Source organism: Gasterosteus aculeatus, chromosome X, assembly GCF_964276395.1.
Source record: "Gasterosteus aculeatus chromosome X, fGasAcu3.hap1.1, whole genome shotgun sequence".
In the NCBI taxonomy this organism is placed as follows: domain Eukaryota; kingdom Metazoa; phylum Chordata; class Actinopteri; order Perciformes; family Gasterosteidae; genus Gasterosteus; species Gasterosteus aculeatus.
The window spans coordinates 12883340-12898213 of NC_135698.1; the positions used below are offsets into that span (position 1 = coordinate 12883340).

General features: G+C 44.6%; 2 protein-coding genes across 5 annotated transcripts in view; one reads left to right on the forward strand and one right to left on the reverse strand.

Moving 5' to 3' along the window:
- Nucleotides 1-6921, forward strand: part of LOC120808856 (FERM domain-containing protein 5) — a 47594-nt gene extending 40673 nt beyond the window's left edge. For all 3 annotated transcript variants that reach the window (XM_040162082.2, XM_040162083.2, XM_040162084.2), the window contains one exon: nucleotides 2295-6921. In XM_040162082.2, coding sequence (XP_040018016.1) covers nucleotides 2295-2875 — 581 coding nt within the window. In that variant the 3' untranslated portion in view covers nucleotides 2876-6921. The remainder of the gene's footprint in view (nucleotides 1-2294) is intronic.
- A 101-nt stretch (nucleotides 6922-7022) lies between these two features.
- On the reverse strand, nucleotides 7023-14618 carry blm (BLM RecQ like helicase). Of its 2 annotated transcripts, XM_040162077.2 has the most exons (22): nucleotides 14225-14618; nucleotides 13822-13879; nucleotides 13167-13731; nucleotides 12907-13042; nucleotides 12555-12658; nucleotides 12313-12427; nucleotides 11543-12198; nucleotides 10896-11072; nucleotides 10680-10798; nucleotides 10478-10591; nucleotides 10259-10357; nucleotides 10017-10165; nucleotides 9801-9907; nucleotides 9448-9608; nucleotides 9148-9343; nucleotides 8843-9033; nucleotides 8603-8747; nucleotides 8315-8514; nucleotides 8025-8220; nucleotides 7817-7939; nucleotides 7534-7720; nucleotides 7023-7429 (listed from the first exon to the last, which is right to left on the reverse strand). In XM_040162077.2, exons 1-22 carry the CDS (start codon nucleotides 14317-14319, stop codon nucleotides 7240-7242), a joined length of 4083 nt encoding a protein of 1360 aa, XP_040018011.2. In that variant the 5' UTR covers nucleotides 14320-14618; the 3' UTR covers nucleotides 7023-7239. The 2 variants fall into 2 exon arrangements, with proteins under 2 accessions (XP_040018011.2, XP_040018010.2); XM_040162076.2 differs by having other exon boundaries at nucleotides 13167-13879; nucleotides 14225-14596.
- Between the last annotated feature and the right edge of the window lie 256 nt (nucleotides 14619-14874).

Consider the following 14874-nt stretch of genomic DNA (forward strand, 5'->3'; position numbering starts at 1 on the left):
ACCGGACCCATTTGGCCCAATGGGAGCCCAGAACAGGTGCCCTCACTTCCTCTGCATGTTCCGCATGGCTCTGGGAAATGTCCACTAATGACGCACTGTAACGCTTTGTGTTGTCCGTGTGTGTTCTCTGTGGGTTCAACGGATCCATATGAGCTCCCCCCCCCCCCCCCCCCCCAGTCTGTGCTGACAGGGTTTCTTACAGTGGTATTAATAAGCCAGCTGAAAATAGCCTTGGAGTCTTCTACTCCATGTATGTCGGTGGCCTGGGTGGGGCCAGATCAGGCCAGGCCAATGCCAACGTGCTGTGGCACCGTTGCAGAAAGCCCCAGCTTGGCCTCGCACGCTCCTCCCTGCAACCCGGCAACTAAGGCAGACCCCCTCTGCTCAACATACACCCGCGCACACACACACAGTGAGACTGTGGCCTGCACTCCGGGACGGGATACACAAGGACGGGTTAAACGCGTGCATGCCGCAACCATGGTCAAGTGCCTGATCCGCATCACCACGCGGGTGAACGTCCACCTGCGTATGATCAACCACTGCTACCGGGATGTAAAGGTCCGCGTGCTGAGCCTGGGGCCTCGTATGCTGGGCAAAGCGCTGGGGGTCCTGCCCCTTTACCCCGCCCTGACGGGGCAGCAGGAGTCAGCCAGCGTCAGCCCTCTACCAGGCACTCCGCTGCCCTGCGTTCGGCCCGACGCCTCTCCAGGTAAACGTCACGGAGGGTCGGCACGTGGAAGTGTTGGAGCGGAGGGAGCGACACCATTCCTGTGGGTGCCTTCTGTGCGGTTTAGTCTCAGTACCGCTTGTGAGGGTCATTTCATTCGTTTGAGATCTGACGACTCTTTATATAGCTGCTATTTTGGGTTCCAACCAGTATTTCAGGGGGTTTGATGTGTCTGCTGTAAGCGTTTCTTTTGAAGTTTGTCTTTCAAATTATAAGCTGTAAACATGGGAATTACCGCCTGCCACCTCACTTTGTAAGCACAATGTGCTGTGGGATAAACTGAGAAAGATCAACATATGAGCAAAGATGGCTGCTGACAGTCACCCAACCGTCATGCCTCCTTCTTATCACTTGACAGGAGTTTCATGTCAGCAGGGGCTTACGCACTGGGCACAATTGACCTTACTTGTCCTGCAGTTTTCCCAAAAGCCGCTTGCTTTCTCATCAAAAGCTGAATTTTAATCCGTTCCCTTTACAGTGAAGGTCTAATGTTGCCGCGTTGACTCTGGAGAATGTGATATCGTCAGCAAAGGGCTTAACTGCTGCTCATCGTCACTGACATGCACACTGCAGCGAGGCTCTCACATTCTGCTGTTACTTCTGCTGCAAAAGGAACAGTCGAGTTACACGAGCAGTAAATATTTTTCATGCCTTGATGCATTCTATTGTTGAATAGTTTCAGATGTACAGTGTACATTCTTTAATATCTACAGTGTTATAAGACCACTGTTGCAATGCTATAAGTTAATGTGCATTCTTTTTCACAATATCAGATTACAAATACTGGTATATGGATAGCTCTAGTTTTAGGTTAAATATATTTTGCTGTTTTTATTTGTTGAATCTGGATAGATAACTAACACAGTTAATGCAATCAGGCTGGTTGTAGGTTTCACAAAGCATTAAGGCATTCTTTCAAGTCTTCTTAAATTAAAACCTACTGTATGTGCATTATGAAAGACTGCAAGCCTCCTATACATATACGTCTATAATCATATAAATTCCCCTGAATGTTTGCAATGTATTTTACACTGAACCAGGCCTGTGGATTTTCTCCCTCATCTCTTAAATTTGAGTTGTAAAGGGACGACCTCTCAGACATTAAGCATGTTAAGTGTTGTAAAACGTATCTGCATCATCACAAAATGAATCCAAAATTAAGGATGAGCCTTGTGATCTGTTATGTGTTTAAAGCCATGATGCTAAATTACTGAGCATTCCAACACAAGCTTTTCAATGCAGATATTGCGAATATGCTCCAACCCCTTGACTCTTGTTTGGAGATTACTGCTCTGAAAGTGCAACTTTATCAGGAAGCAGCAAGTATAGTTTATTTTAAGTATGTACAGTATGTGTTTTTTGAATAACATCTATGCATGTGGATTTCTTCCATTAGAGCTGATTTCTGCTCTGTAACAGACCTCTACTGGACACCCTGCAAAATAGACCTCTCGGTGCAGATTCCGTCCTATATTGCACTAGTTAAGCTCATGCACGACCGCATCACATCAGCAACCGTCTTTCATGTCTGTAATATTCTTTTCTACCCCCCCCAACACAACAGGCCTGGAGTCGTTGCGTGACAGCGCTCACTCGACGCCGGTGCGCTCGGTGTCCCACGGGGAGTGCTTCATACCGCGCTCCCGCAGCCAGGCCGCGGGCGCCGGCGAGAGGAGCGCGGTGATCTCGGACGAGGCCTACAGCCCGTCGGACAGCGTCCTGCCCACCCCGGTGGGCGAGCACGGCGCGGAGGTGTCCGGCTCGCGCCAGAGCAACGGGGCGCCCCGCAGCATCGAGGAGGAGAAGGAGTCGGAGGCGGGCACCCCGTCGCACGCGGAAGCCGGTGATTTTGGGGCCGCGGAAGAGGCCGCGGGGGGCGACTCCGCCCTCGGCGAGGTGGAGCAGGTGAATAAGTTCGTCTTGAGTGTCCTCCGTCTGCTCCTCGTGACCGTCGGGCTCCTCTTCGTCCTGCTCCTCCTCCTCATCGTCCTCACGGAGTCCGACCTCGACGTGGCATTTTTACGTGATATCCGCCAGACCCCCGAATTTGAGCAGTTCCATTACGAATACTTTTGTCCCCTCCGGCGGTGGTTTGCCTGCAAGCTCCGCTGGGCGGGCGGCTTGCTCATTAACAAGGGGGATTGAGGTCGCGGGGGTCGTAGAGGTCGTAGGGTTTGTCCCCCCCCCGTTCGGCGGTCAGGACTCCGGAGTGATGGAGGGAAGCTTCGTCCCAACATGAACCCTTCTTCTCTCATCGTCCTCCTGCAGACATTCAGCTCGGACCCCCCAACCAACCATCTCCTTGTCCCGTTTTTGTTTTCTACAAAGCCAGAGACAAGCCAGACGTTTTTTTTTTTTATTTCAACTCATTTCAGGTATTTTATTTTTTCAAATAACACAAAGGAAAAAAAAAATCCAACTGAAATCAAAGAACTGAAGGAGTTTAAACTGTTGATTTCTAAACAACGTATCATGGTTGAAAGTTGCCTTCATTATTATTAATTGCTTTTAAACATGTAGTGCATAATAAAATGAGAACAGGAGAACGGAACATAAGGAAGTTGATTTGCCATTAAAATGAAGATGGAAGTGAGTTGTGTTACAGTTGACAGGCTGCTTGCTGCTCAGTGTATTTGTAGCAAAGTCATTTAATATCTTTTGATATTGGTTCGTCCTCATCAGGAGGTTAACTAGACGCTGCCCAAACGCAGATTAATCCAACAGAAATAAACAGAGCAGTTCGAAGGGAAGGTTCGTTAAACAGAGAGCAGGTGATTACAGAACGGCTTTTTTTGAGAAGATGTTGACAACTGGATTCCGTGCATTGTTTAAAGACACAATTAGCTTACGTACACCTGTTGTACAAAGTAAATTCATGAAGAACAAAGTTGTTTTACAAAAACAAATAAACCAGCACCATTAGTGTGACAGACGACAGTTAGGGATTTCTATGAATATTCATAAAAACTAATTGTTGGTACCAATAATGATATTTTAGATAGATGTGCAATGCTTGATTAAGTTCTTTTGAATGTGCTCATTCGTCCAGTTTACTCTATAAACTTCATCGCATTTTTCAGCTAGTTGAAATTCGATGAATTTCAATTATTTCTTGTATGACGAGTTTATGATTAATTTTGGTTTCATATCAACCTCGCTCTTAGGTATATGTAACACTCTATATTATTATTATTATTAGAAGAAAGATTAAGAATACTGATGTACTTTTTGTACAAATTAGTTTGTTTCCTAATATATATTGATAAGTTTTCCATGTATATTTTAACAGAACGAAATGTTATTTTGTTATTGAAGATTAAATTATACCTTTTTTAGAGCTGTGTTTCAAGTCAGGTCAGAAGCATTTATGGAAATGCGGAAGTGGGGACTAAAAAAAAGGCTTTTTATCCAGATCCACTCAACACTGATCACATCTCATCACACCAGCAGCAGTGAATCAGCCTCTGGTGTGCGTGCAATTGTAATGATCATATTAATGAACATGTATTTGTACAGCGGGAAATCTGGTGATGTCATTGTACCATCAAAAATACCAAATAGTCCCAAAGCACATTTGAACCATTCATTTAACATTTACCATCTCTTATTTCCAAGACGTTTGGAGCGGTGACGTGGAGCCTGACTGATGCGTGTTGTGAGTTGTGACCTATCCTCACGCTGGAACTCATTTTAAAAAGGAGTAAAACAAAACTACAACTGAAATGATTACTTGAACAACTGATATACAAATTAATTGCCAGATATTTTGATTGTCAAATAATTGTCATATTTCAAGGGAAGATTTTCTGGTAAACCTTATGGTTTACATTTCTGTTCGTCATTGTAAATTGAATATCTTTGGAATTGGAAATGTTGGTCGGATGTAAAAAGAAAACAAATTGTGATATGTTGCCTATGGTTTTGAGAAAAGTAGGATTAGAATGGTCACTTTTCAGTGATCAGTCTAGAAAATAATGGGCAGATTGATAGGTAATGAAATGAACAAAACATTTGGTCAGGAGTAAATCAAGAATGATTTTTTTTTTCTAAATGATGTACAACACTTCCTTCCGTTGATTATCAGCCAACATGAAAGGAGATACAAATATTCCGGCAATAAGTCGATATTGAAAAGTATTATCTGCCCTTAGATTTGCCGAGTAGACTCTCCAGCCTCACAGCACCAGGAAGCAATAACTACCACAGGATTCTGGTTGAAATCATGTTTTTCTACAGCGTGACTGTCTGCATGTAGAAAGTGGAGGCTGAAGGCGCTAGCTGTGAAGTATTGGACCGAAAGACTTAAAAAACAAAAAAAACAACGCAAACAACATTTTGCCAAAAGGCATAAAAAAGGAAGCAAAAGAAGGAAATAAAGAAGCCTTGAGTGACATCAAATGACTTTGTTAGAGGTTTCTTGCTTCTCCACTGAAGGCCGGATGGTGCTACTTTCTTTGTTTGCTTCTCTGATCCGAGCGTGCCACTGCTTGGCTAAAGGTCAGTCCTGACCACAGAGCAGCACGCACGCACTTTGGCGTTGTGGCTGGATCCACTCCTGTCGCTCATTATCCCTCATCCGTGGTGGAGGGAGCAGGATGATGCTAGAGGAAATAACACGTCATTAAAGTATGTTGGCAAGAATCCCGTCACACACGGAGCGTAGGAGCTGGTTTATGTCGAGTAATCATTTGAAACTTGGAGACATCGAATAAATAGCAATGCAAAGATGGAGCACATTTTTCGTAACGGGGGGGGGGGGGGGGGGGGCAGGGAGGGAAGGATTACTTCTTTGTGTGTATTTTCATACTTCACATTTAATACTGCTTTACTGACATAAAGGTCAACATGACCCGTCCAGCCAGGCTGGTCCACAGGACATCTTTCAAAGGTGTTCATCGTACATCCAGCAGCATTATGTAGCTCCAGTGGTCTCTCTGAACATGCAACAATTTAAAAAAAAAAAGGAAAAGGCAGCGTTATTCAATGAGCAATAATCTGGTGTAAGAGCAAAAATTTACAAAGTTCTGTATGAAAAACCAGAGTAAGTGAAATATGTTCTTTTTGTTTCTAGAAAACCACTTACAAAATTGTTAAATCCTGTCTAGCGATGACGTGCCAACTGAGACAATTAGTCACTGTTTTATAAAAATCAGATTTTCCTCAGAGACCTCTCGTGTGGATGTTTGTTCTGCTGTTTTCTTTGCCGTTTTATTGTTAAGGGACAGGCGTTCCTTATGCCCAACTCTGCAATTCACCCAGAAAACGGTTTTCATCAAATTGTAACATTTTATAATGCACACTGGGGCTTAATGTCTTTGAAGGTTTCCTACGACAACCCTGGCTCTACTTTTACATTTCAGTTGCCGTATTATTTTAGGGAGATTACTGCAGTCAGATGTGTGACTTTTGATGAGCGTGTGTGATTGTCATCCGTGGTTTACAAATCAGAAACCGCTGGGTCGTCCCTGAAAAGCAGGTAACGGCATGCATATACAACGTGGGTCATTGGAGGTTGAAGCATCAATTCTTGTCTTGGAATTAAATATATGTTGGGGGGGGAGAGGGAAGAAGAGGCAATAACAGAAAACCCCCACATGGTAACATGTAACAACCAACTTTTTGAAACTTTAAATCTTTTTAAGAAGGCATGTTTGGGGTCATTTCTGAGGTCGTTCTTTGTGGCGTTTTCTTACAGAACCTATGAGGTGTTCATGTTATTTTGTCCACTCTATGCTTGAACTCGTATGTGATACAACCCCCCCCCCCCCCCCCGACTACATATTCATGTTTTAATGATCATAATCATGCGATTTATGCACAATTAGCTACCTAAATTTGAATCCTGCCAAAACCCTGTCACATTATTTGGGATGACGTATCATAAACTTAACTAGTCATAACCAAAGAGATCATGATCTGCTCCTTGCTGCCCCCCCCATCATCAGACCCTCAAACTGTTACACATGCGCGTCAACAAGTGTGTGTGTGCATATCCATGTCTGGTGGTGTGTTTTGTAGTCTGCATCCTGGGATTGCGGGTTGCTGTTTAGTTGCGTTATATACACACACAAGTTAATATATAATATATATAAATCCTTGTGCCAAATCCAGTTCTTGTTCAGTCCCATGTTTGTACTGTAAGTAACCTTCTGTACAAGTCAGTATAAAATAAACATTGATTAAAAACACAATGTGTCTCCCTGTGGCTTTGTAGTACAACACACATTTAGCACACGGCTTGCCTTTCTGACACAGAAAAAAAATGATAAGTTATTCAAAATAAAGAAAAGGCTTTTTTAATTAGGTAATTATTCTTTAATATAAACAAAATGGACAGTGAAAAGGAACAATAAGCAAAACACTCAACTGTACATAACAAACGATGTTAAAAGTTTCAATAAACAGTTGATATAACTGGTAAATACTGATTAACCATTACTAACAACCAATATTTAAATCTGTAGTGACAAAGCAGTCTGCTACCCTAGAAGTCAGATCGCAAGAAGCTTCTAGCCCAAATGTGTAAAGGTGGGCTTTAAGAAGGGTCGCTGGTTGGTTTGAGGGGCCGGCACATTTAGGAAGCCCGGTTTCCTGCTGGCTGAAAAGTCTCCCGTCGAGCTCCTGGACCCCCGTCCCGCAGCGCTGGACCCGCCTCTGGAGCCGGACGACGACCACGACTTATTGCTGCTGTAGCCGCGACTGCAACACCACAGCAAGAGGGGAGGGAAATAAAGTGAATTCCAGCTTTTTACTAAATATGATCTCCAGCTTCATGAGGATGTGCGAGACAACACATTACAGACCCTTTCGAGTTGCCAGAAGCTTTTCTCTTCTTGGAATATTTGAAGAATGGAGCTTTCTTTCTCTTCTGTCCCTGTGCAGACTGACCACGGAAGTACGCGGAGGACTCGGCGTCGCCATCGTCATCTCCGTACGAGCGGCCTTGTGCCGTGTCTATCCACCCGTCTCCCGTGGTTTCAGGCGGCTCCTCTGCAACAAAGACGACGTAGGATCATTGGCACAATGCGGAAAATTGAAGGAAATAATGTACGCAAACTTGAAATAAGCTTTCTTTTGTTCCCTTACCAGGCAGCTGCCACTCAGAGTACTTCTCTAGGACCTGAATGACCTCAGCGCCATACTTCTCCAGTTTGTCTTCAGTCACACTATCAATCTGAAGGAGGACCTCCGGGTCAGGAGAGAGCTTCTCTGTTCATGTGCAGAAAAATAAGAAGTTACAACATGCTTCTATCAGATGAGCCGTTTGGGGACAGTCGACCGTCTCAGAAATTACCGGCTATCTTTTTTAAGGCAGCAGTGGAGAAGATGTTGTAATAGTGGATGCCAAACGCTTTCCCCAGCTGCTTGCAGAGATCGGTCAGCTCCTTCAGACACTCCTGAACCTTCTGCTCTCTCTGGGAGACGTTCGTGGTCACAGCAGCTTTATGTTTCCTGATGCTTGACGCACTCTCAGTCTCATAGAACTCCACCTGCAATGAGACAAGTGCCGGTTAGTCTTCACATGTATTTATCCTTCATCAAGTTTTACACATCCAGCTCTTCAGTCAATATAAGTCAGGTGACCTGCATGTGTCCAGACAGCACGTTCATGGCTTTGGGTCCAGCAGATATATACGACACGGCTTGGCCGTTGATGGTGATGTAAAGATCCTCCTCCAGGATGTTGTCCAGGACTAGTTTTTTGAAGAGACGGTCAGCATTGTGCCTCGAGTAGGCTCCTCCCATCCCAAACATTCCTGTCTGTACCTTGGCACTCTTGGACCCTGGTGCAAAGACCATTCACAGATCACATGGAATGCCAACATATGAGAACGTCATGCAAAATGAATCCCCAACCAAAATGTACTTTACCTACAAATACATCCACCAACATATTCAGAGTCAGCCGGTTTTGCTGAGCAGTTCTGCCAAACCTTGATCCAACTTTCTCGCAGTTCTCCTGAACAAACTTTACAATCTTCTTCACGTCTTCAGTGACGTTTCTCATCTTGTATTGCTGCGCAGAGGAATATTCAAACGTTGTTGCCCAATTGGAGACGGAACCAGGTAGGCTTGGAATTTGTTATGATGAAATTAAGGAGTGAATCCTACGTTGGGTTTGGCACAGTTGTCACAGCTGACGTTTGCGTGTTCCTTACAGAACATTTTGTTAAACTTCAGCTCCCCAAAGTATGCAAGCAGCTGAAGTCTTCTGCACTCCATCACGTTCTCACAGAAGTGCACCATGCTGTGCAGATTGTTGAAATGAGTCGCCTTGGTGTGTCGGTCACCTTCTTTGTCCACTGTGAGAAACAGACGTCAGAGTATACATCGACTAATATACAGAATAGTTTAACATTTGGCTTGAGGATGAAACTAAAATCACAGACAAACGGACTATATTTCGAAATACATACTGCCGATGATCCTCTTGATGCGATGGACGTCGGTGTACGAGTAGAAGAGGATACAGTGGGAGATCTCTCCATCTCTGCCAGCTCTCCCCGACTCCTGGTAGTAACCCTCCACCGACTTAGGCAGACTGGCGTGGATCACATAACGCACGTCGGGCTTGTCGATGCCCATGCCGAACGCTATGGTGGCACAGATGACCTGACGGACAAAGACGAAGCAGTGTAGCCGAGGCGATGCAAACTTTAAATTGCAGTGCCGTCTAGTGGGAATTCCTACAACAGATCAGTGAGTGGCGACCTTACCTGGCAGCCGTCCTGGTTGATCCACTTGCTCTGCACGTATTCTCGGTCGCCGTCACTCAGGCCCGCGTGATACGACAGAGCGGATATGTGAGCTCTCTGCAGACCTTCAGCCATGGCGTCACAGTCGTTACGGGACAGGCAGTAGATGATGCCGGAGTCACCTGCGACAAAAGGCAGTCGGCGAGGGCTTGTAAATCACTGAAAATATTCATTGAATATAATATGTATGAGCTTTAAATAACAGGACGGACGGCGGAATATGTTCCCTCATACAAATGTGAGTTGGCTTTTGAACAACACAGAAGAGTTGTGAAAATAACCAGCATGAGAAAAGGTACTTCTGAATTATTTACGCGGGTAGTGCTTCTTAATCCAGTCGATGCAGTCCTCTGCAACCTTCTTGGGTTTCTTGGGCAGGACAGCGTACTTCAGGTTTGTTCTGTTGAAGCTCATGGTGAACCTGAAAGGACATAAGATGGAACATTTGAAGCGGTTGGTTGTTTGTCTCAGATCTGAAGAATGAGTTTTATTTCACTCATTTCTTTTAAATTCAGAGTCTGAACACGTACACCTGTGGCCGGGTCATGTTGAGCTGGTTCAGGATGTCCTTCTGAACCCGCGGGGTGGCGGTGGCTGTCAGGGCCATCATGGGCACGCTCGGGAACTTCTGCCGCAGTTCATGTAGCCTCTTGTAGTCCGGACGAAAATCGTGACCCCACTAAAATATTACGGTGGCAGGATGGTTAACAACGGCTCTTGCGAAGATAAAGGGCATGCCACATTTTGGGTGGGGGGGGGCAGATGAACACACCTGACTGACACAATGGGCTTCATCTATGACAAAGCGCACCAGAAGGCCGCGCTCGTACAGGTTCTGCATGGCGGAGATCAGCTTCTGACTTGCACTCACCTTGAGGGGAAAGGAGAAGATTCAGTCTTTGAGAGAAAATAGTTACTACTCCATTGATTTGTATCAAGCAACAAAACCCACTAGCTCAAACACCTGGAGTGTGAACCAATCCCGTCTCACCTTTTCCGGAGTGACATAGAGAAGTTTAATGATGGGGTCTTTCCGAGAGAGCTGCATATAAATCCTTCCTGCTTCGCTGTCACTTTTACTACCAGAGAGGCTCGTCGCTGGTATCTGAAATCAAACATTACAAATAAACCGAACACATGCTTACCGTAACATATTTCATACTGAGCCCACAAGGTGAAACCATACTACTTACATCCAGTGTAGTGAGTTTCTGGACCTGGTCCACAATGAGAGATTTGAGTGGGGAGATGACCACAGTGACTCCAGGTGACACACAGGCCGGCAGCTGGTAGCACAGGCTTTTTCCACCGCCTGTAAATACACGAGGTTCAGAGCAACGGAGACATTTTCACTGCTGATGACATCCCAAATCTATTGTGGCAACAATATTTTTGCCATCAGTACCAACCTGTGGGCATCAAGACAAAGGTATCTTCTGCAAGAATCGTTGCATTGATCGCTTCAAGTTGATTAAACCTGAATTGATGAAGACCAAAACGCTTGTGGAAAATCTTCATCATCTCCTGTGAGTGGGGGAAGTTGAACCCTCGGAAGCGATCGTGGGCTGGGTTTCTGTAGGTGGGTTCTACATGGGAAAACATTCAAAGTGGGTCAGTAAGATGGAGCACAGGAACATAATCTGGACCTGGTGGGCAGAACAAAGACTTTCAAGTATTGGAAAAGAAATTCCATAACATAAGTCTGAGTTGAAATACTCTGTTTGCTTGTTATTTTTCTGTAGCTGCTGCTTATCGAGTAACTAATTGTGTCCGCTCTAAATTATATCTTTGTAACTAATGATGACATATTGGGAGTTTCAGAGGGCAGTTAAAACGATTAGACTGACCAGGTTAGTGAGAAAAGTAACTACTTCTACAATTACAGAAAATGTTTTATAGTGGGATACAAATTACAGACTACAATCTTTATCTTTCAAAACTAAATTCACTGCAATTCACCGGCTAAAATCTTTCTTTGTTACGCATTGTTCTGAGAATCTTTAAGGACATCTGCTAAGTACAGGCCAAGGTCTTTCTCTCGGCTGTAGCCACGTACCAGGGGAGCAGATCTTTGCAGGCTTAGGTGCAGGTGCAGGAGTCGTTGGTTTGTTTCCCCACGGAGACTCGCATGATCGCAGATCTTTCGCTGTCGAAGCCACAGTGCTGGAGTTTGAGGGTTCGTCAAAGTAACTGGGCACATCGGAGTCATTGAAGTCGTCAATGTCAAAGTAGTCATTGTAAAAGTCATCTAGTTCGACGTCTTCCGTTGCGGTACTGGCTGCCGGAGTGTTAGATTTGCTCTGAACAACAGTCTCCGGCTTCTTTGGGGAGAACAAGCGATCTGAACCATCGGCGTGTGTGGTCGATTTCTTAGAGGAATTTAAAGACGGCCCCGTCAGCCTGTGGGTTGATGGGGAGTCACAGATACTCTGATTTGTCGCATGATCTGCTCCGCTTTTCCTACTATACGAGGGCTTCGTGCTGGTGATACCGTCTGAGTGATCACAACCATCGTCCACAGAGATGACTGAAGATCTCCTGATCTGAGGAGGCTTCTTTGGGTCCGAAGGGCCGGAGCCGCTGGATGACATAACACTAGACGTATCACAGCTAAAAGAAGATCTTATTTTATGGCTGCAGTCGGAAATCACAGTGCTGTCTGGCTGCTGCATGCTCAATGAATTGCAACCCCCAGTGGCAAGAATTCTCTTCCTGGGGAAGAAAGGCAGGATGTTAGCAAGTGTGCTGATAAATACATTTAGAATTTAAAATATAATCGTGTTTAATGACCAATAACAAAATTAATGTTCCCCATTGTATACAGACCTTTGAGCCCTCTTCAGCAAAAGCTCACTGCCACAGGACAGACCGATCACTTCATGTTCAGGGATGGAATCGACCAGAGAACAAATGCACTGCATAATGCTGAAGAGTTGCTCGTCTGTGACGTAATCACAAGAAAAAAATAGAGAAAAAAAATGAACAAGGACAAAAAAAACTGAGTCAAGCTTTACTAAGTAAAAATAAGTACATGATGTGGACAAGTGAGAAAAAGGCTCAACACCCACTTGTATTGTCGTTTGAGTGGTTATCAGACGAGGCGTGTAGAGTGGCGATGGGTCCTTTTGATTGCACACAACTGTCTCTGCTTTTGGCATCGACTGATTTTGATCTGTTTGAAAAAAAAAAAAAAAACGAAGACAAATGATGTCCCACTTTTGTTTGTTAAATTCCTTTAGGTCTAATTGAAGTAATATCCAGGTCAAAACATATGCACCTACAGTAATTCCAGTAATACAGATGTTTTTGTTTTTTTAAATGCCTGTTGTCATGGAGTGCCATGCTTAACATGTGGAGCACTCCATTCTCCATTCCATAATAACATTTTATTAAAATAAATAACAAATTGAAAGAACTGACCTGGTCTCCAATGCGGAGGTAGTACAAGATATCTCATCAGGGATTGGAGAAGGAGGAATGTAATCAAGATCATCTTCAGGATCGGAGTTGTCATAGAGCTGTATCACCTTCGGGTCAGTCCATTTAGTCTCGTCATCTAAAATAAAATAAAAAAATAGCCTTTTTTGGTACGTTTGCACTAAAAGGCAATGCTTCCTAGACCAATATCAGCCCAGCAATGTGCAACTAAATCCCAAATTGTGTAACAAACAGCTTCATACCGGTCTTTGTTTTGAAAGGCTCAAGCCCATCATCGTTGTCCTCTTCACTATCACTCATAACGGGCCTCCGGTGACCAGGAGGACGTTTTCTGGTCGCTTTTAGTGGAGAAACGTCAAGCTCAAACTCCGCTGGTTCATTATTCAAACACTGTTCTGGTGAAGCTGCTGCATTGCGGACTTGGTGCTCCAGCTCGTCCGTTTCCATAAAAGATTGTTCACTTCTAGAAAGGCCATTTCCGTTTTCAAGGCAGTTGCTCAACGGAGGCTTCGTGAGAGATGATTGTGCTCTCTCTTCATTAAACAACGACACTTGGTTGGCGCTCATCCCAGAGTCATTTTTGACAGGGATCTCAAAGTCATCAAGATCGTCCCAGTCATCCATCGGGAATCCCAGAGAAGTATCCAGACTTCTGGACTTGCTTCCATTGCCACCAGTAAACTGGTTGTGTGGAATAGAAGACACTGCTGCAGGAGCACGGTTACCTGACTGGCTGATGGAGTCGGACTTGCTTTTTGAATTTACAGGGACGAAGTTGCTGATTTGGGATTTTTGTGGTCTCTCGAGCTTGTTTGGAAATGTCAAATGAGATTTAGTCACCAAATTGTTCTTAGAGACATTGACATTCCTGTTTGCCAAAACATTAGCTCCGATTACCTTGGTTGGAACTTCCACCCTGGGTGTAGTCGAGGAGGACTTCTTGAAAGAAAAGGCCCTGAAAAATAAATCAGTGCGAAATTATGAAAAAGTGATCTGCCAATTAAGACCTCATTTTAGTATTAGTTGACACAAGCGTTACAAATTCAGACTTCAGGACCCTGCGACCACTCCCAGCTAGCAGTTCACACTATCACGCTGAATGACAAACGGGTCGATGAGTTCAACCTGTTCGTATCGAGACGCGTGACCTCTCTTGTAAACAGCAACGCTTGTAGCACATTGAGTCAACGTTACTTCCCACGAGGCTAACGCGCCTCCGAGTGTTTAGCGTTCGGTTAGCACAGCTGACAGCGCACAGCTAACTGTAAGCTAACGTTAGCTTCAGTAAGGTCGGACTTACCCCGGTTTGGGTTTAGCCAGAGACAACTTGCTCTGAGCAGCATTGCTGTGCCTCGCCAGCTGCTCCTTCAAGTTGTTTTGTGGAAGACAAGACATTGTCGGTGAAACAGAGGCTGCGCTGGACACTGCTAGCTTGTTGCAGCTGTGTGCTCAGTTAAAGCGGGTCTCTTCCGCATCGCTCGTGACACAGAACGCCAACGAAACGAGACGTTGCATCAAGTAAAAGTTCATTAAGCTTTCAAAGTGTTATCTATGAACTGAGAACCACACGGTTTACTTCCTCCAGGAGTGCGCCACAAACAGACTGACAACGGACTTTGCGCCTATTCCACAATCTCTTCCTTATTGGTCGAGGTGGAGCAGGGGAGAGGATTCTGGGAAATGTAGTCTTACGACTACTTTCATCCACTGTCTGAGACTGGGAGGTCAATACGTGTCGCAGGGGCAACAACGCAGTGTTGTAATTGAATTCAAGCCCAAATAGTTACTGTAGCTGGACTTATATTCCGTATTTAACTGAGGCCTTTGAACCAAAAAAATGAGTCTCAGCAGATATTGTCTGCCACTACTGCTACTATATTCTTAATGCAATGGTCCAGTTTTAAACCTTATTTTGAAATAAAGTAAAATAAAGTAGTAAAAAAAATAAAG